Genomic DNA, 21,382 nt, shown 5'->3' on the forward strand with positions numbered 1-21,382 from the left:
CCATGTGATAACCCTACAGAGCCCTGGCCACGGTGACTTCCAGCCACAGGTGTCAAGACCTCATCCACTTGCACAGCCACATCTGGGGCTAAATGATCTCATTAGTCTGTCACTGCCTCCTTTACAGATAATTCCAGCATGTGTCCACCATCTGCCTATTGTTCTGTCTGTTTGGAACAGGAATTTATCCACCAGCTCCCACTGAAGCTCAGTATGGCTTCTCCATGGCAGCCTTCGTGAACAAGCGAATTTCTCGCCACACATATTGGCCTAGTGTGGGGAGGGGAGCAGAGAGGCCTCTGGGGGGACATTCACACCTGACCAAGGTCTGGTGTGTGGCTGCACAGGTTGGGAATCAAGGCCTTGGTAGTCCTATCCTGTGGGAGGGCAGGTTGACCTGCTCCTGGGTTGGCTGAGCCTGAGCGGGGGGGAAGGTTTTGACCTAGTGAGGCCCAGGTGGAGAACTAGGATTAATTTGTGTGTATATTCCTTTTCCCTGGATACCTGTTGTATTTCTGTATCTATTTGTAAATAGCATTCATTTACCCTCCAATTCTGTGCAAGTTTTTTTTCCTTTTATTTTACTCTCTTGGGGGTAAAATACCTTTCTGTCCCAGTGCTTTGGGCAGCTCATGGCTCAAAACGAGGACAGCTGTGGTAGGTCAGGGACTGGGAGGGCAAGTAGCATTTCAGATGCTACTTTGAGCAAAGGCAAACTTCAAGTGCTCTGCCATGAATGTAGTATGTTGCCCTTCAGTATGGAGGGTACCTGCCCAGTTGGCCTCCAACAAAATGTATTATTTGTTTGAGATTTGTTATGCGTTTCTGGTCACAGCCAGACAGCAAACTGAGGCAGAGATGTGAATGCAGCTCTTGCTTCTGCCCTAAAGAAAGAAAATGAAAAACAGACAAGAGCCTGCATGGCGCCAAAGAAAGCACAAAGCTCGTGAGTTTGATAGGAACAACAAATTGCCTCTCAGCTCTATTATTATCATTAGTATTACTGATTTCCATAAACAAAACACTTTTATGAAGATGCTAAACAAACCATTAATTGACTGTAACTTTATCAGAGTATCATAAAAAGGAAAAAAACCAAAGGTGAAAAAAAGGAAAGGATACTTTTGAATTCAGGATAAGTAAACTGAGTTTGGAAGTCAGGAATTTATTCCAGTATAATCCAGAAGGCCCAAATGCCAAACAATCTGGAAATACTCAGTTGAATACTTGCAGTGCTGATCCAGACGGTCCTTTTCCCCCACCTCCACAGTTACAAAAAATGGTTGTTATCACAGTCATTCAGCATTGTTGAGGGGCCCCACCAAAACAAGGACTCAGATGTGCTGGGCAGTGCACACACTCACAGAGATGAAGGTGGGCCTTCTCCATGAGAGATTTCCAGAGCTAGGAGGAAACATACTATGACAGGAATAGTGTCCCATTATCCCTATGGCAGCTTGTGGTGTCCTGAGATAGCTTCAGGGCAGGCCCATGTTCTCTCTTCATGAAGTCCTGAAAGAGATTCTCACAAGCCCATGTCTGAAAATATGGTTTTGTGGATGCACAGACAAGCTGGGAGGGAGGTTTGGCCTTAAGGATGAAATTCAGTGTAGGTACAACCAGAGAAGGAGTAGGACTGTCTATGCTACAAGGAAACAATTGCTTTGCCTGAAAGTCCTGTGCAGAACATCCCCACCTGGCTGTGGGGGCCCTGAACCATAGGGGCTCTATCCTTGCTCAGGTTGGATGGTCATTGAAGCTGGGCATCTCCATATAATATGCTTCAACAGATGCTACTCACATAAAAATCCTCTTGGCTGTGAAAGAAGAGCTGCCAATAGTCTAGCATTGTCCATTGGAACCCTGGTTCTGCTGAGGGACAGTGCTGAAGACCAAAGGAGCTGAGAAATGGACTTCATACAGCATGAAGAAAGACCAGTGCCTTAAGCCAGACCATCAATGCACAGTAACAATCAGAGAGCCTTCAAAATAAGGATAATGTCCTTCCCTCCACTGCAAACATGGCTCTTGGCAATGTTGCAACACAGTATTTTTTGTGTTTTGGTCCTGTCCTTTTAACTTCTCTCTACTGACAAGAACTTTCTACTGAGCCCATAACAACGAAGAAAATGCACAAAGATAAGTAAATATTCACTTGACATCAAGAGCTCATCTTAAAGCATCAGGATTTTAATGGCCCTGTGGTGATCTTCTGTCCTGTCTCACTGGAAGCTAGGAAAAGCTTAGTGCCCACTGAGTGCCCACGGAGCATACAGAGGACCCCATGATTTTAAAACCAAGAACTCAGAAGAAGGTTTTCCTGGATGAGATTTTAATTTTATGGTGGAATGTGGGATAAGCCTTCAACTACCATAAGTCTGCAGAACTGGAACCAAACCAGGAGAGCTAACTTAAACAGGTAGGAGTGTGGTACTGAATGTAGACGGAGAGTTCAGATTTGTGTCATAAGGGAGGGCAGTGAAGTCTTTCTGCTGTACCTTCTTACAGTTCAGACCATGTGTCTGTGCCTTCCTAGAGATGTGCTTTTCCAGAGCACAAACGGGAAGTCACCCTCCTGGTGCAGTTCAGCCTCTGACCGTAGTTCACAGTGGTTCTGTGGCCACAGTTGTACACCACCACTTTGAGACAGTGATCAGATTGGTAGACAGTGTAAAAGCTAGTTAAATTATTTGCCCTTCTCTTCATATTGCTGTGAGTTGGCCATGATCCCTGCTGTTCATTTCAGCTCTGTCACGAAGCCAGATGTCTGAAACTACCTGGGTTTGATGTAAAGCATGGGTCCACCTTCTTGTTGGGTACCCATGACCATTCTTGTCTGGGTGTAGTGATTTTGCTAGCTATTTTTAAAGGGAAAGGAATTCTTGTGTGACAGTGAGTGAAAGCCAGAAAAGCAGAAATGAATGTGGGGAAAATTAAGAATAAGAGGGAAAAATAAAAAAGCAAGTCATAATACACAGAGGGAACATTGTCTGGCAGAAAAAGCAGCTGACGATGAAGTGCACACAATAACCTTTGGAGCTCACTGCTGACTGCAGAGGAACTTGGAAACTCTAGCAAAAATCCCACCTCCTTTCATGATTCCCAGAACAAGATTTGTAAGTCAACAGGACCAGCTCAAAGGTGAGGCAGTCTCCCACAAATGCATCTCCTCCACCCAGCTCCACAGATATTCTCAACTCCCAGAAGACAGTGTCTCTGCATGTTGACAGAGTGTCACTTCCAACAGCAACTTCAGGAAACATCTGAAAGACAAATAATCCTTCTGATACATCTCCCTTTGGAGTAAATTGGGGAGGGAAAGAATCTCACTGTCCTTTGGGACACAAAGGGATATTGCTGCATAGAACACAACATTGGAGCAGCCCTAGAAATAACACCTGCTACAAGGACAGGCTGAGGGAGCTGGGGTTGTTCAGTTTGGAGAAGAGAAGGCTCTGGGGAGACCTAATAGCAGTCTTCCAGTATCTGAAGAGGGTCTGCAAGAAGGCTGGTGAAGGACTGTTTCCAAAGGCCTGCAGTGACAGGACAAGGGACAATGGTTTGAAATCAGAGAAGAGTGGATTTAGATTGGATGTTAGGAGCAAGTTCTTTACCACAAGGGTGGTGCAACACTAGAACAGGTTGCCCAGGAAGGTAGTTGAGACCCCATTCCTGGAGATATTCAAGGTCAGTCTCAACAAGACTCTGATGTAGAGAAGGGCAGTTGGACTAGATCCCTTCCAACCCAACCCATTTTATGATTGTATGATAATTCACACCCTTTCTTGCAAGTGGGTGCACTTAGAAACATCAGACTTCACACCAGGGTCATTTAATTTGATTTATTGGAGGAAAACAATTAGTCATCCCTTTAAATTGTCATTATGATAGAAATCTCGATATGTATACATGATTGTCAAGGCAGAGAACCATTTGCAACGTAGCCCCATTAACAATTTGCAGTATTGCAAACTCATGATGCAGATAAAACTTTGCAATGCCTTAATACATGCATGGAGTAAATACATAGTCTCCCTTCTGTTTGGACATGGATGCTGTTATGAACTTGCACCAATCACAAGACCTGCAATATTAGGCACACTGACATTCCTTGATTAAGAGTTAAGCCTTTGTAGAAAACATGCTTACAGTTTCATTAAAAAGTCAACTGAGAGATGTTGTGCAGTTGGGGATATTTGGGGAGTCACTGGTCTGGGCAGTCTGGGCTTCTTTTAATTTCTCACTGACCCAAATCAGATAACTATCTGGAAACAGGGCCCAACTGACCAAACGGCTGTTTCTCAACCAGAGGTCAATGTGTAACAGGGTGTTGATGTTGCATTGACCAGAAACATGAGTCACACCGTATCTCCCACTGAGCTACAGCTTTCCACAACCTTCATTTTGGGGATGATGCCACAGCTTGATCTAGTAAGACATATCATATATGATGTCATGCCATGTTCAGGGCACATAAATGAGAGATGAAAAAGCTCAGAGCTACCCTGAGCACTTCCCTAGGAACTCCCAGTCACAAGGAACCACAACACGCATCCACCTCCTTATGGAGCCTTGCACCACATGCTGCCTCAGCAATCTGAACTCAGGTTGGTTTAAATCCATGACAATTTTTTTATGGTGCCATGTAACACTTTGGCAATGGCACAGCATCCTGGCTGAGCACTAGCCTTGAAGGTGGGCTCAAGACTTCTTGGTGCTTTCAGCCATCACAGAACAATCCCTTGCATGATTTCCAAGACCTGGTACTTGCTCTGCATGCCACAAGCATGGTGCTTTCTCTCCAGCCTGCTGCATGGCATGCCTTTGCCAGGAATCCAGAGCAATTTCCCAGCCCTTTCAGGTGGCTCTGCTTCAAATATTGGGAATTTGAACATCTTTCACACTAATGCAGAAATCACTCAGGAGCTGGCACCACTGCCTTGCTGATGCCCATGGGCTGGAATTATTACAAGTACCAAGTGGCCATCCTGTACCCTGCCTTAGAAAGACCAGCACAAATGAAAATGGATCAATGATTAAGGGAAGAGAAGGCAATGGCACGATTTCCATGTGGAAGAAGGAAAAGTGCCACAATGAACTCTTCCACAGTTAAATGGTGGTACTATGTGGAGGTTCCAGGGTTAACTGCTGGTATTTATGTGGTAATGCTCTGGAAACAATGGGATAAATTGCTCAGCTCTCTGCTCTATCTTGTGCAGGCAAAGAATCACAGCATCTTGGTCCCCAAAATGCAGTTCATTCTGCAACAGGTGAAAAAGAAATATCGTGTAGAAAGAAAAAAATGCTAAGAAGTGAGTGAAGAAAAACAAACCAAAAGAAAAGAGAAAACCCAAAGAGACACACCAACATGCTTCTCTGGTAGTCCTGAGTGTTAGCACCCCAGGAAAGGAATTTTGGACTCAGATCAAATTTTTAAGCACTGTATTAAAAAAGGGATCCTCCCCTCCCCAACTCTCTGTTTCTAGGTGTGTGTACATGACTGCTGCATAGTTTTAAGCTGCTCTGGATGGTGACTCTTCCTGTACATGCTGCAGAGCACTCAACAGAAAGACAAAATAAATTACCAGGCTTTGCAGTATCTTGTTTACAAAACACCAACTTTTGCATTTACTCAAACTTAACGATGGATTTCAAGCTACAGACACACTGAGTCATTTAAAAGCAAAATGTAGAAGTAAAGCCCTCGAAGAAAAGGTTGGGTTGAATGTGCATAAAGAAATGGCTTGGGAAACACAAAACCAGTGAACGGCAGTTTAACACATGCAGCGCAGTATCATGCATTTATTGGACATTTGATGTCGTCATTAATTCAGAAGTGTTTTTTCACAACACTTGTGAGTGTACATACCCTAATGCCACTCTGGAGCATGGACAAAATTTTAAAAGCAGTTTTTCTGACCTTATCATTTATGAAGAGGTGGAAAAAAATAGCACTTGGACAGATCAATAGCACAATTCATGGTGGGTAAGGGATCTTGAAAACCAGAGTCTGGGCTAAAGAGCCTTTATCTCCCATTACAAACACTATTTACACAGCTTTGACCCAACCATGCAAAGTTGGACCATAAAACCTGAACCAACTCCTGATCTCCCACCAGTGGGATCTGCAATCCCCGGAACCACAACACACACACACACACACACACACACACACACACACACACACACACTTGTTACAGAGACTGGACCATCCCGGAAGTCAGGATGCGAAGGCAGGACTTAGCAATAGGGATGCAGGGAAAGACAGAAGGGATTATGTGAAACTTACTGCTGGGCAAGCAACGGAATAGCTGATTCACCAAAGAAAAGTCTGCTCACATTGTGAGGAGGTGGCCATTTCCTCACTCAGCCATTGCTGATGGTGACCTGCCAACCAGCCCTCCCCTCTTCGTTTTGATGCTGTTTTTCTTGTGTTCTATAGTCTCTGTGTGTTTCTGCTTTTTGCTTGAATGAGTCTAATGCTTTGCATCAAGTTTCTGGTGCAAATAAGCATGATAAGGAAAGTAAACTTCCCTTCCCATGGATAATTTCTGGGATGCATTCAGCCCCAACTCAGACAGATAAATGTGCATGGCAGCAAGGACAGAAATAATCCCAATTAAATGAAAATTTCAATGCACTGAAAGGAAGATACTTCTGTACCTTGAGGCTGAGAACAGAATCTGCTAGTTTACCAGTAGATTAATCCCCTGACCCTTTGGAAAGAGCATAAAGCAACAGGCTGTGGTCTACATGAATTTGTTGGCAAAGTCAATCTGGTGTATTTATGCCATGCTCACTCAGCGCTACTCAGTGCTGGAGCTGTTATCACAGAGGGGTAGCACAGCTACCTACATCTGATCTAATTAACACCAAGTTCACATCCAAGGATAGCTGGAATCTATCTGCCTTTCTATGTTGGTGTAGGTTTTTGTGGGATTTTTTTTTTTTTTTTTTTTTAGGATTTTCTTCTTTTTCCTTTCCCCTGCCTCCCTTGCCCCTCCTTAAAAACACTAAAGGAAGAAGCAGCCTTGGATCCATCTACCACTGCATTTCTTGAGCATCCATGAGGTCTGTGTTCTTGTCTGTAGAGGGTATGGGGAGAAAAGACAGAGATCAGGGGCTGTGAAAAACTTTGGACAAGCTCTGAGGTCCCTCAGGGCCAGGCAGGGGTCCAGAAGAACTGGTTATAGAAAAAATACTATCAATAGCCATGGAGGTATGCAGGACACATGCACAGTGGAAACTGTCTAATGCCTACTGCAGAACTACATGGAGGTGTCCACCAGTATGCTGACACCCTTTTTGTGGTTTGATTCATATCCAGAACAAACCTCTACCATTTCTCGATTTTATTTCAGCACCACAACCATAACAGACACACAAGGCATAGGCAAAATCCTACAGTTTTTTCTGCATCCATTACTCTAATGGCACCTGTACAACAGCAACCAGGACAGAAGACACATCACCAGCAGAATGACACAGTCTCAGGAAAGCATCACTGCTAGGTTTGCCCCATACACCTACTTCCCCACACACCTACTTCCCCACTAGCTGCGCCATGGGGCCAGTATCAGTTTCATGCTGCAGAAGGGGTGGTCCAGCAGAAAGTTAGGGTGCACTGGGAATGAAGTCACATGCAAAATCATCAGCAGAAGCCCCTGCCACTGTGATACTGACTTTCAACTCGCAGAATTCACTGGTAGCCTGTCCTCACAACTTCTTCTGCAGACTAAGGCGCCAGCTGGAGGTTTTCTGGATTATTTTTTTTCAGCAAGCACACAGCTGTTGGCATCAGAGATGGCCTCTGTGACTCTGGAGGTAAAAATCAACAATCAAAGCTGCAAGCAAAGAGAAAGAAGGGGAAGGAGCTGAGGAAAACAAGTTACAAAGGAAAACACATAGTTGTGAGTAAAGCAAAGCAGAAAATGGTAACACACAGGTGAGTCCAGGCTGAAATCCTCATTTTAGGAGCAAATCACACATTGCTTAGTAGGACAGTCCATTGGGAAAGAATCCAGAGGAATTTCTGTCTACTCCTTCATGACAAGGCCAGTTGAGCATTTGTTTTCAATCTCCTACTTCGGTGCTAGTAGCCCATTCCCCACATGCACACATTATTCATTCCTGTTTGTGCATTCACATGAGAGAGTGACAGAGCAAAGGTGGATTAGGGCAGAAGGACATGCAACAGCACTAAAGCATCCCCAGGTAGTGGTGCTGGAGTGTTTGCTGGAGCAAACAGCTCCAGTCCTTTCTATAAATCTGGCCTGGGTGCTGCTAAGTCATCCCAGTTAACAGATTTAAAATGAGAAATTTTAATCAAGAGATACTTCAGGACTCAATGACAAGAGAGCTCTCTAAGCATGTGGTGAACCCCCGGTCAGGTCTTCAGCTGTGTTTCTCTGATGCAAAAGAAGAGCTTCCCACCACCCGAAATTGTACCAGAAAGAAACAATTTTGCTTTTAAGAGCTTCTGTTTCTTGTCTTAAGATCCCAGCAGTTGACAGCAAGCCAAAAAGAATGATGATAAATTACACAACTACAGCAGAGTATTATCTGCAGGAAGGGGACCAAATCATCATAATTTCAAGTGTGGAAGGAAAGAACACCCCTCCCAACACTCCCCCCAGTAAAAACCACAGAAAGCATCCAGCATGGAAGGGCAGCCAGACCCCCCTCATCTGCAGGACAGCCTGTCTGCCTGTGCTCCTCTTGCTGCTCTTGGTTTTGCAGATTGAAATCCATATGCTTATCTTTTTTTTCTGCAAGATGATGTTTGGTTGCTGTATTTTGATTAGTGCCCTCAGCAACTACATCATGTTCAAACCAGACCTCAGGTTTTAGAAGCGAAGGCAAAGGGGGGACATATGAGCCCTAATCTTTGAAACAACTGTACAAGGAGAAAAATATTCCCTGACTAAATCTGCTTTTGCTTGCATGTGTGTAAACATGGATAACTCTACTGAACCCAAACTTGCAGACTGCCTATTTATAGTCCTGCAACTGGAGCAGAATAGATCAGCTGAGCTTATATGGGTTCAAAAGAGCTCTCCTAAACTAAAGTTTCCTTACTCAGGCTAGCAAAACAAAGTATAATTGTATTATACTCACTTTCAGACACCTTTGCAGCAAGACATAAGTAGCTCCCAGAGTAAATACTGATAAAGTTCTTCCTACTCTTTGTCAGTGGGGTGGGAGTATATGGTGGCCAGGAGATGGGGTCAGTTATGTGACTTGCAGCAAGGAGACTCCCTGCTCTGCAGTCTGCCCAAATCTTGGTCAAAAGTCCTCACAAGGGAAATTCTATGGAGTCTTGCTACCAGCCCCGACAAGACCAATATCTGTCATCTTTGCCAAAATGAGAAGCTGAAGTTGAAGCCTTTCCATGTTAACATCCATACCAGCTGCAACATGATGGGAGATACCATGGGTCCCTCCAAAAATGGGGAGCATCTTAATACCAAGGAAAGCAGGGCTCTATCTGGTGGAATGGCTTTATGTGCCACCAAAGGAGTAGCCGTTTCAGAGTTAGTGCTCACTGTCATCTGTTTTTCCAGCTTTTAGCACTCAAAGCACAATGGATGAAGTCCAGGCTCTGTCAGCTGAGGTCAACTGACTGAAGTTGAAGGAAGATTTTGAATCCTCAGTGAAAAAATATGCATTTCATGTTTTTTTCCCTAGCATATTGCCCAATACATTCAGCTGTGCTTGTGGTTGGCTTTCAAAATTTCTTGTGCAGTACAGATGACACAAGTGTGGCAATCAAGAGAGGTGTAGTGAACAAGTTGTGCCTCTGGCAGCAGATGGCCCTGTTCAGGGTGTGGGAGGCTCAGAGCAGCTAGAGAAAGGTGCCTGCCTCTGCCCCCTTTCTCGTCATATCAAAGGAAAATCACTGCTGAGAATGGCATAAAAGACACCTGAAGCCTCTTGGCAAATCCAGGAAAATCTGCTTTCCTCTCTGTTTCAAGTGGCTTTGATGTCTGGCTGTGTTACAGTCATGGTTGCTCTTTCTAATTGATGCACCAGCAGATGTAGCCTGGGAAGTGCATATATTAATTTTAAAAATGGGGGAGATTGATCTTACTTTTGTATATGAGCTTCTGGAGGAGGGAGAGGCAAGTGTCGCCACTGCTCCTGCATATGTTCATGCCTTTCACTGACACTTTGCTTTCCCAGGTCAGTGGTCCTCTGCAGTCCTTGGTCAGATCTAAGCATGATGGAGCAACACTAGACAAGATCCTGCACTTTGCACCTATGAACTTGCCACAGAGGAGTGCAAGCATCAGCCTTCTCCCTGAGGCTGAAACCCAGAAATACAGAGATTAACGTCCAAACTGAATTTTGGCAAGTCTGGGAGGTGCTGAGCATCCGCAACACCAGGCAAAGCCCTGAGAAACTCCAGGTGCTCAGCACCTCTGACACAGAGCCTGTGGGCTGGATGTGCCCTGTGCCAGAGGCCAGGCTGGGAGGAGGCTGGTGGATTAAATGTCTTGCTTGAGGGCAGAAGAGAGAGTTCTTGGACTCCTGGTCTCACATCTTCCTTTTCTTTCACTCTGCTCCTAACACACAGAGACTTGAAGGAGATAGGAGCTGCAAGATGAGCCTGTGCTCTGTCATTCATTTGCTCAGCTCTAGTTGGCTCCTGACAAGCAGCACCATGTATCTGCCTCTCTTCTGAAACATGGGTGCTGCAGATCCCCAGCTCTACAGGAATGAGGACAAGGATGAACTGAATCCCAGCTGGTGGCAATTTAACTCTCACCATGGCTTTCAAGAAGGAGGGTAAGCAAAGCAGCAGTTCCTTAATCTGAACAATAACAGCTCTGCTAAAGCCAGACAGCCTTGCAATCTGATTTGAGGAGCAAGAAATGGCATGCCATTGAAATCCTCCCATGTTGCAAAGTTAACATCAATTCCTACCTACAGAAATAGCCTACCCCCAGCAAACTGGAAGGAGGGACATTACTGGAAGTACTTCTTCAAAGGGAAAAAAAATAATGCTCAGAAAAGCATCTCTATTTAAATAATCCAGTTGAGATGTTTGTAGTTAATGGAAAAAAAATACAACATGTATGGTTACCTACACTGAGAAAAAAGTAGATCACTGGGGAAAAGAATGAGTGTTCATTAGTTAGAACATTGCTAGACTCACATATATATATATATATGTATTTCTATATATGTATATATATGTACAGCACCGTTAGAGACTGTTAGATCCGTTCCCCCTGGAGTCATTGCAGTTTGTGATAAATGAAACATTTCAGAATTGCAGTATAAAATATGGCCATAAAAAAATCTTCTTTCTTCTAGTCCTTCACTGAGCGTGCACTGCAGGGTGGGATGGCGCAGAGGCAACCTGCCAGCCCAGCCAGCTGCCCGCTTCTCGCTGCCCCAGCTCTCACTTGCTCCCTGTGTGCACCGTGGTCACTGTGGTGGGTCTGGGTCTCCGGTCCCCTCCTACTGCAGAAACGCCTGAAGAAGCAGATGAAACAAAACTACACAGAGTGGATGGAGACATACCTAAAAGGAAAGCCAGAAACAGAGTTAGAAATGTTATTTTAGGAGGTAGGAATGTGGGCAAAGCTGAGTTTCTTTTGCAGCACACTAAAGAGCAGAGGGGACCACAGCTGGGGATGGCGTTCCTGCTCTTCCTGAAGCAGTGGGTTGGCTGGGTACCTCCACAAGGCATCTTCTGGCCCATGGCCCTTCACCTACTGCCACCACCAACGGTTGCATATGCCTGCTGGAACGAATAAATGTCCAGCTTTGGTACATGTTCAATCAGACTGATTCCACATTTCTAGGGCTGTAGATAAAGAGTTGTGGGATTAAAAAATCCCTTCAGAATTGCTCAGAATAATTTTCCTCGTGAGCATGTTAAAGATGACTAAACTCCTCATCATGGCCATCTAGCTAAATGAACAAGCTGCCCACCTGGACTAAAAATATTTCCCAAGGCATCCTGAAAAGCTGCTGATAAGAAATTACAGTGAGTCAAATTCATTGCTGAGTTCCAGAAAACCTAGAGGGAATACAAATTTGTGTGACTTAGATATCATTCTAGTGACAGCTCATGTCACTCCAAGGTTTGCTTGTATGTCTCCATGATGTCCAGCTAAGAGATGTAAGTTGTTATAGCTTGAGTAACTGGACTCAAATTTTAATCAGGTAGTTAATTTTGAACTAATCAAAGACTTCTGAAAAATATTTCTTTTAGGGGAAAAAAAAGAGGGGGGTTGGGGAGTGGAGGGAGAGTTTTAACTAAATTAAAAAGCTTACAGAAAGTATCTACTTCCAGTAAACGCTCCACCATAGCTTTTAAACCCCAAACCTTCCAAAGCATAGCCTCTGAAACAAGAAAGTAGGCTGGGTTTTGAATGACAGATTCAAGATTGTGCTGTTCCTGTACAATGTCAGCAGTTTCTATGGAAAGCATTAATGAAGAGAAATAAAACATATCCTTGCCAGAGCTTTCCATGGACGAACTACTCCTCTTGCAGCAGCTGTTAAGACCCCAGAAAAGACCCTTAGATTTTGCTGGGACAGGCAGCTCTCCATGCAGCTGACAGCAGCATTGTAGGCACTGATGTGCAAAGGGAACTCCAGTGTGAGAAAGGCTGCCAAAGGTGAATCCGGCATAGCCACCTCACTCTGATAAACACAAGTGATCTGAAACACAGCTTGTTTTTCTACCCTGGTGAGTAAAGGATGAAGAAAATTATATTAATACATTTTCAGACTGGAGTTTGCTATAGCTCCTTGATTACTTAGGACATTTTTGATGATTCTTCCAGGCAACCAGCACCAGAACAAGAGGACACAGTCTCAAGCTGCACCAGGGGAGGTTTAGGCTCGAGGTGAGGAGAGAGTCATTACCCATTGTAATGGGCTGCCCAGGGAGGTGGTGGAGTCACTGTCCCTGGAGGGGTTCAAGAGGGGATTGGATGTGGTACTTGGTGCCATGGTTTAGTCATGAGGTCTTGGGTGACAGGTTGGACTTGATGATCTTTGAGGTCTCTTCCAACCTTGGTGATTCGGTCATTCTGTGATTGTTACAGCCTTCAGCTACTTTTCCTTGCTTCAAGGTAGCATTTCAGCCTCAGGGATGAGCATGCTGTACTACACTTGGCCACATCCTGCTTCCCACCATTTGACACCTTGCCTTCACACTGCAATTTATTGATTACCTTAAAAAGACAGAGATCTAGGTCCCATAATTCATCTAGGCAGTCCAATCATGTCTAAACAGAATAAACTAGGCACAGACTGAGAATCAGACCAATACACTTGAGAAATCCCAACTGATTAACTTAGACTTTCCTGATAGGTAGCATTGTCCAGCTTAATGCATCATCTCTGCTCTGTCTTAATACAGGGAACACAATTAGGATGCAGCCTGACATAACCTACTCCCAGGCGAAGGCTGTATTTAATTGTCTTCAGTGATGTGAAATTGCTGCATTTGAAACTATTTGGAGAGCTTATTAAATGTCTATTAATAGCACTAGGCAGTGTTGTATTTTGTAATGGTGGCACAGCTGTTTCATGGAACTTGCTGGATGGGATCTTTCTTGTGCAAGAAATCTGTCCCCAGTGAGAACCACTGAGAAAGTGGCAGGACAGAGACCTCAGAGATTTCCTTTTTCCCAGCAGGAGATATTTGATGAAGTGCATTTGGTATTTCAGATCCTTCTTAGTGTCACTCTTGGTATTTGCTGCTGGCTCTCCTCACTGGTTCTCTGGGGCTCCAGCATCTCATAGCCCTTTTGTTAATTTCTTGGAGGAATGGAAGCTCTTCTGTACTGTCTGCCAGTAAGCTGGACTTAACCTGAGGTGCTTGGAAAGTTTTCATTACTTTTCTGCTTCATGTTTCTGATGTGAAAAACACTTGACCTGTCTTAATACATTTTGCTTTATCCTTTGTATTCTGACTTCTCCACCACTGCAAAATATATAGTTGGATGCTCTACAGGGTTCTGCTGGATTCTGTAGCAGTTGAGCAGACTTTGATCTCTTCTTGCCCTTCTTGTTCACAGATGTTTTTCCATTATTATTCAGACTATGCAATGCTGTCAATTAACACCATTTGAGATTAATGAAGTGGATAGGTAGAGATTAATCACCCATCAGTTTTAACAGCAACGCATGCCATTAGATGCTCTAGACCTACCAGAGTCCATCTTAACCATCCTGCAGCAGGAACCAAAGTAAAGGCACATTTCCCCACTGTAAGGGGTTTTCTACATCATTGCACTGCACTGGAACTGCTTTGTGGCTGGTCAGTGCTACGATGCTCCTTTGCTAGATGTGTGCCAGGAGAACAGTGATGCTTTTTCAGCAGCACCTGTGGGATTCGGGACTGGACATTGCAAACTGGGAACTAGGAATGAATCCCCATCAGGCCCAGGATGCATGTGGAAGGGGCTCTCCTCTTACTCAGCCACAGTACAAACTGGGGAAAAAATATTTCATACAGTAGCCAGAAGCAGATCCCACCCCAGCCATGGGAGAAACCATGCCCATGACAGCAAGAGAAACCACAATTCCATATAGGGCCACAGGGACTGGGGCATGTGGCATGTCCTCATCAAGGAGCAGAGGTTGGCAGGCAGAGGGTAGCAGTGCCGTCCAAAATCCATACCAATCAGCTTTCGCTTCCAGAGCAATGCAGGGTATACTTTAGAAACTACTTCTTTAATCCCCAGTGAAGTAAGCAGTGGCTTGCAATGCCATCAGCTATTAATATTTCTTTTTGGTTCCACACCTTAATATAATTTCATGCCATTGTAAGCCCACATCTCTACATTTCATATGCGAAGATCTCTACAGATGGGCAGAAAGGAACAAAGGAAATGCTCAGAACCCAGAGATTAAAGGCTTCATTGCAAAGGATGTATTTCTGTATTCCAAATGATCCCTTTGCTGCCATGTCTCCTTCCCTGGCATTCAGAAAAAATATATATCCCAAACATCTGACTCCATTGGACAGCTTGCAATCTCAGTTATAGCACATAACAAAGAAGGCAGTGGGCCAAGTCCTGTTGTGGTCTACAGAGCTGAGCTCTGCTCAGACAAATGATCTTCTTTGTACAGGAACTCAATTTGGCCCAGGAAGAGGGAAGCTGGGTCAGACTGGCAGGATCAGTCTCCTCCATGGAAAATGGAAATGGAAATAAACCAATTTTTACAGAAAAATGTCTTATCATAATACTGGAAACTCAAACATAAACAGTAGGAGTAAACTTTTTCAGTTTTCAATCAAATACAAAGCTTTTGTTGCTGGGGGGTGGGTCTGCATCTTTTTCCCAAGTGAAAGCCCTTTTTCTCCACAAGAAACAGTGGTTTTCTCTCAAAAATGCACTGAGCTAAAACTGATTTTTTTAGTGGATAAACTTTTCCAATTGATTTGGGTTTTTTTGTCAGCTTAAGATGAAGTCTTTTATCCCTCTTCAGTCCTTATTTTAAACACCTACTTGTACAAAGCCAAACCTAGTGGCAGTGAGGACTGCAGCCTGGGGGGCAAGAAGCGAACGAGAATCCCATGAATTTGCTCAGCTGCCACGGCAGGAGCTTTGCTGGGATCTCAGCTACTCACAATCTTTCCGTGTGGCTGCGTCAGGAAGCGGTGCGGCGAGGCTGAGGGTGCTGGAGACGCTGGCACTGGCGCTGTCCAAGCTGCTGCCGAGGTGTAACCGCCTCATGTGCCGTACCACTGCTGTGGCGTTAAACGCTTGCTGACGAGAAAAAAAGAAAACAAAAAAAATTTTAAAGGTGGAAGGCTGGCTTCTGCTCCTCACCTGGCTGCTCAGAGCTGTCAGAAGTGAGTGAGCCCATCATGTCTGAGTAACCCCACCTGTCAAAGATGTCCCTGCTCACTGCAGCAGATTGGACTAGATGACCTTTAAAGGTCCTTTCCAACCCATATCATTCTATAGATAGGATAGGATAGGATAGGATAGGATATCTTTCAAAATTCTCGCAGTTTCTAGTTTCTAAGCTAGAAATGACAATATCAAACCATACATATTTCTGCCATGTTCTTGTTCCCCATTGTTCTTTCTAGCATTCAGCTGGGACACAGCAGCCTACAAGGAAAGTCATATTTGACATATCCTTCCCTGCCCCAACACACAGAGTGTCAACATTTTTTCATGTCCCCCCATGCTGCTGACCCAAACTCTACATAAACCATGGGTGCTTTAGCAAAGAGCAGTCCCAGCCCCATCTTTCACAGTTGTTACATTTATAAACTTGGTTAAAGGCATCCTCTACAGAAGCCCCTCAGGGCCACATAGCCTTAGTCTAGACCAAGTGTTTTGACCAAAACTTTGGGCCACAAAAGCACTAACACATTGAAAGGATGGCAGTATTGCCCCTGCATTAGCAGACCTATGTGTCCAAGTGTTGTCCCTGAAGACAGATGACTTACTCTCCATTTGCTTTTTGCAAAGTTCTTCCGGATCTGAGCACTGACTGACTCGTGGATGTTTTTGTTGAGTGCTGTATCACCAGCGATCCTGAAACAGACAGAGAAGAGACTTTTTAAGAGATCTTTTGCTCTCCTTCAGTGTTCTTTCTTCTCCACAACAGAAGGCTGGTCCAAGGTGCGATTGCTCCTGCAGCGATAAAGTTTTCATTCACACAAGGGGCTCAAACTTCCCACCATTGTCTCTGCTGGCAGCAGTGGTGGAAAATCTCAGGCAATAAAAGCAAGTATAGATAAGGCTTGTAGGTCTGACAGCTACAAAGAGGTAGAGCTTTATTTTGTTGGTGCATGGCTGCTTTCTATCACCATTACAGCCCTAGATGAAAACATTCTACCTTTTTTTCCTTTACATCTAAAGATTTAACATCAAGAGACTACATTTAGCCTCAGCCTTGTGCAGCTCCCAGAGCCACTCCAACCTGTCTGATTTCTGTTTGCACTGGAGATTTTCCTGCCACCCTGCAATATACATAGGCATTCATCATGATTAATGTAGATTTACAGTACAGGACATACATGAGCACTCACTAAAGCAGCATAGGCTGCACAAATACCTTAAGCTGAACAGCACTCAACCTAAAAACTTGACATACTCTACAGTTTCTTCAACACATGAAGACACATTCAAATCTTCATTACACACAATCATTTCTAGATAATTTTATTCCTTCAAGGAATGTGATCTGTTGGAAGAGTAGGCACCACAGTGCTGGGCCACATGCTGGGCTAATTAGTACTATCTTATCAGGAAGCAAATATTGCCTCCTATGTTGTATGCGATGTCTTCAGAAACCATCTTTTCAGCCACATTGTAGAGTCCATTAGCAATAAAAAACATATAAAACTTGAATAATCCATCAGTCTCAGAGTCTCCCAGTCAGGGCACCTCCAATACAATAATCAGAGAGCCAGGGAGACTCCTAGTCCTCCCTGCTCCCCCCATGCCCTCCCCGAGCCCTCACCCCTCTCCCCTATCCCCTCGTCCCCCAGCTCTATCAAAATAATTTTGACAGATATTTGGCTAACCAATTGCTAAAGATCTCCAAAAGATGGAGACTCTTCAGGCAACCTATTCCAGTGCCTCACTATCTCCCAGAAGACATGGAAAATAGTTTACTCCCTTGGTCTTTGAAGCATCCTTTCACATATTTGAAGACTGTTATCATGTCTTCTCTCTCTCGTCTCTTCTCTAGACTAAACAAACTGATTCTTTCACTGTTTCTTCATAACTCATATTTTCTAATCCTCTGATCTAGTGAGCTTCTTTGGATTTTCTCCAACTAGTCCATGTCTTCCTTAGAGGGTGGTACCCAAATTGTTCACTGTTTTCCAACTAAGGCAGCAGAATGGCAGCATTGCTTTGTGCTTCTTAAAAGATGAAACTCTGCTTACATACCCCAGTCTGCTGTTTTGATTTATGTGACCCCTGAATTGGAGACATTCCTTCCATTTTGCCCAGATCTTTACAAAGTAATGCTGTTCTTCAAAGAACATGCAGCTTTTTGTATTTTTGTGTCAATGTCACAAATGCTCTTTGGGGCCAGTTTTCTCCAGATGACTCCCTTCCTACTGGCCGTGCTCACCCAAGATGTCAGAGAGATAAGAGGAACTACTTACTCATGAAAGGAAGGTAAGGGACTAATCCCCATCTCCCAGTACTGGAGAGGCACTAATTTCATTCCATTGCAACTGAGCTTATCTGCACTGAGTTATTTAAGAGTACTGGAGCCAGCGGGATTGTGGGCAGGAAGGAACAGGTTTCCCATTCATGTGGCTCACTTGGTATTGGGAAAGGTACTTGTCTGACCAGCACTATCACATAACACCTATCTCAAATAGTACTGGTACCCTGATCAAAGCATGGCTTCCAAATGTCACTGTGTCCCCATTTGCCTCCATGTCTCTTCTGTGAAGAGCTGACCAGAAGCCTGAGAAGACTCTAGTTGTCTGCCTGCCCTGCACAGCTTGTTAGCTTTGGTACACAAGTGTGTGCAGATTTGTGTCTGCTCTACTTGTACTGCTCAGCCTTTCAATGCAGACAGGTCCTAGCAGTTTCCTGATGGGAATGCAAACTGCCAGTCAGAGTCACTCCAAAATGTCATGAGCACCCTGCTCTGTCCAAGAACATCTCTTTGGTTGAAGACAAATGCCCTCAACATGGTCAGAACAAGTTCTTGGGGTATGATATCCTTGCCAGCTCTTCCAGATCTTTCCAGCCAGTGTCCACAAGGACTAGCAAATGCGCTTTTGCTGTATGAAACTTTTTCTTGGGTGTGTAACTCAAGTACTGGCGCTCTCTCTCTCTCTCTCTATATATATATATTAGAGTTTAGGGATCATTTTCTGAAATACTCATGGTTTCAATAAGAAACTGTTGGCTCTGGTAGCTAATAAACTGTCTTGTGCCACCACTAACTCTATGCTTACTATGCAGTCCTCATAGATCCCATAAAAAAGTCTTGGTATTTGGGTGTTTCCTAAACAGGCAGAACAGTACTTTTTGACTTCACAAGGGGATAAACAGACACTTTGTGAAGCCCTCTGATGCTACAGTGGTGGGGACCAGCCTACATCTGAGGTCCTTTCAACAGCATTAGCACCTTGCAGATGCCAGTTCTTAATCAGAGCAAAATAACAGCAGTGCTGGGGCTAATCTAGCACAGCAGGATCCATTCAAAAACATGCTGGTATGCCAAGCAGTGTGGTTCAAAATGCAGCCCCAACTGCCAAAGCCTAGTGTGGGATCATTCTCCAAGCCACTTCTGAAGTTCTATCCTCTTAATGGTGCAATGCTGTAAAGTGAGAACTGTGCTTTTATACTGTACTTTGCACTTGGAGGATATGGAAACTTTCACAAAATACTCGTGGCATTATAGTGTTTATAGTAGAGTTTTACTTCTAGGAAAACAAATCATATTAACATCCATTCTCTGTTGGTGTTTTGCAGGAGATATGGTGGCATAAAGACACAGGCAAGAGAGCAAGGAAGTGAGCAGGTAAAAGTCGTATCTTTTATATGATCAGCTAGTAGAATTTGAAAAGTGAGAGAAGCTTTTGGGCACGCAAACCTACACTGAGATGGGTATCATGAGCATCATCACATCTATACTGAATGTATTTAATCACTAACTTCAGTTCTCATGCTGAGAAGATAATGCATGGAATTCAGAAGAGATACTGGTTTTAGAGCACATTATAATCACCCTTCCACCTTTTCCTAACTCTCAAAGTTCACAGGCTATAAACCATATTGCTTTTCCTTTGAGGATGAAAATACATTAACATTTTTCTTTCTTCTTTCCTCTGCACCATATATTTTCTCCTACAGGAATCAGATCAATTTCCCCTGAGAAACAGACATCTTCTGTTTCAGAGATTATCAACTGATGCATATCTAGTCAAACCCTCAGCAATAGTTCTTGGCTTTGCAGGTAACTTTGAAGTTAACTGTAGCAACTCTGAAACTTGTTTTTACCAATTATAGCAGGTGGCCCAGTAAAAGATATTCCTTCTACTTACCACACATGTACACAACCCCCATATTAAACAAATCAGAATAATGCATGCTTTGTTATGGTGCTGAACATCACCCAGAACTGAGCAAGAACTGCTTAGCCTAACTGGAAACTGGCTTTTCTCCCGGCTGTCGACATTTTGCAGCGAGTGAAACCAGATGCGTCCTAAGAATGGTTTGGGTAAGTTTGTGTTGAGGCCGGTCTCACATTTGCACGTGTACCCTTGTAAATACAGAAGTGTCTCAACACATATAATTGCGTATCGAAGGCCACAGCCTGGTAATTTTCCATCACAAATGCTTCCACTGAAGATACAAAGGCTGTGTCTCATCAATAACCATAACAAATCTAGCCCTAAACATGAGAGGAATCTAATCTAATGATCAAATAGTATTTCCTAGCATCTAACTTATTTTAGCTCTCTAGCTGAGTTCAAAGCTATCAGAGCAATTTATCTGGCGATACCACTTCTAAGTTTTGAGAGGAACCTCCAACAAAGCAAACCCAGTAAATTTCCTTTTGGAATGTTCTTTGTTAGAGTACTGCAAGCATGTCTCTCGCATCCTCCCTGCCCACAATGGCAGGCAGTGTCTTTTATCTACCATTATGTTCTGAACCCTCATACTGATGGCAGCCAACTCAAACTCTGTGCTGGCCAAACAGTGCTTGGATATGATGACAGGAAATAAAGAGTTAGCTGTGATGGATAGTGCTGAGGGATCGTAACTCTTCACACACACATATACACACACATACACACATGCATGCCTACAAATATACACACCACATACTGTAACAGTGATGCTCCAAAATAAATAGAGTGCAGGGATAAACTTGATAAAGAGTTTGATTTAATGTTGTAAACATCAGTGCTTCCCTTCAGGGAGCCCTTTTCACACTTCAAACAACATTGTCTGAGAACTGAGCTCTTTGTAAACCATGTCCTTTGCCTGGGTGGAAATTATTATCTGCCTTACGCTCTCTGGCACATAATAAACACTCCAGGTCATGGTCACAATTTGCAGAGGCTTAATCCTTGCCAAAGTCTTGTGACTGTTTGGCGTAGGCGGGGATGGACATCAGCATGCTCCAAGTATCATCTGTTCTCCTGTACAAGCAGTGGGGAAAGGAGAGGGCCACATTTGTACCCACAGACACTGGTGTCTCATTTAGGTACTATAAGCTCCTTCTCCTCTGCACAATGTATACAGGGAGATGATACACACATCACCCTGTCCCAAATTGCCTTTGATGCCGTAACCAGCTTCAGCACACAGCTCTAACCCCTGTTTAAGGTCACTTGGGTAATGCAAATAAATTCACAGCACATCTTCCAATTCCTATACTAGCTTCCGGACTGTTGGACCTTCTC

General features: G+C 43.9%; 1 protein-coding gene across 2 annotated transcripts in view; it reads right to left on the reverse strand.

Annotated features, from left to right (window-relative positions):
- Positions 1-6,950: 6,950 nt before the first annotated feature.
- Positions 6,951-21,382, reverse strand: part of CAMK1D (calcium/calmodulin dependent protein kinase ID) — a 235,208-nt gene continuing 220,776 nt past the window's right edge. The window contains exons 9-11 of one of the 2 annotated variants that reach the window (XM_054178014.1): positions 16,439-16,526; positions 15,605-15,743; positions 6,951-7,844 (exon numbers count right to left, since the gene is read on the reverse strand). In XM_054178014.1, the coding sequence (XP_054033989.1) occupies positions 7,798-7,844; positions 15,605-15,743; positions 16,439-16,526 (274 nt within the window). In that variant the 3' untranslated portion in view covers positions 6,951-7,797. Of the gene's footprint in view, positions 7,845-9,217; positions 11,530-15,604; positions 15,744-16,438; positions 16,527-21,382 lie in introns of those variants that run through there. The other variant, XM_009900264.2, reaches the window with a different exon arrangement.

The sequence above is a fragment of the Dryobates pubescens genome, chromosome Z (assembly GCF_014839835.1).
Source record: "Dryobates pubescens isolate bDryPub1 chromosome Z, bDryPub1.pri, whole genome shotgun sequence".
Taxonomy (NCBI): Eukaryota; Metazoa; Chordata; class Aves; order Piciformes; family Picidae; genus Dryobates; species Dryobates pubescens.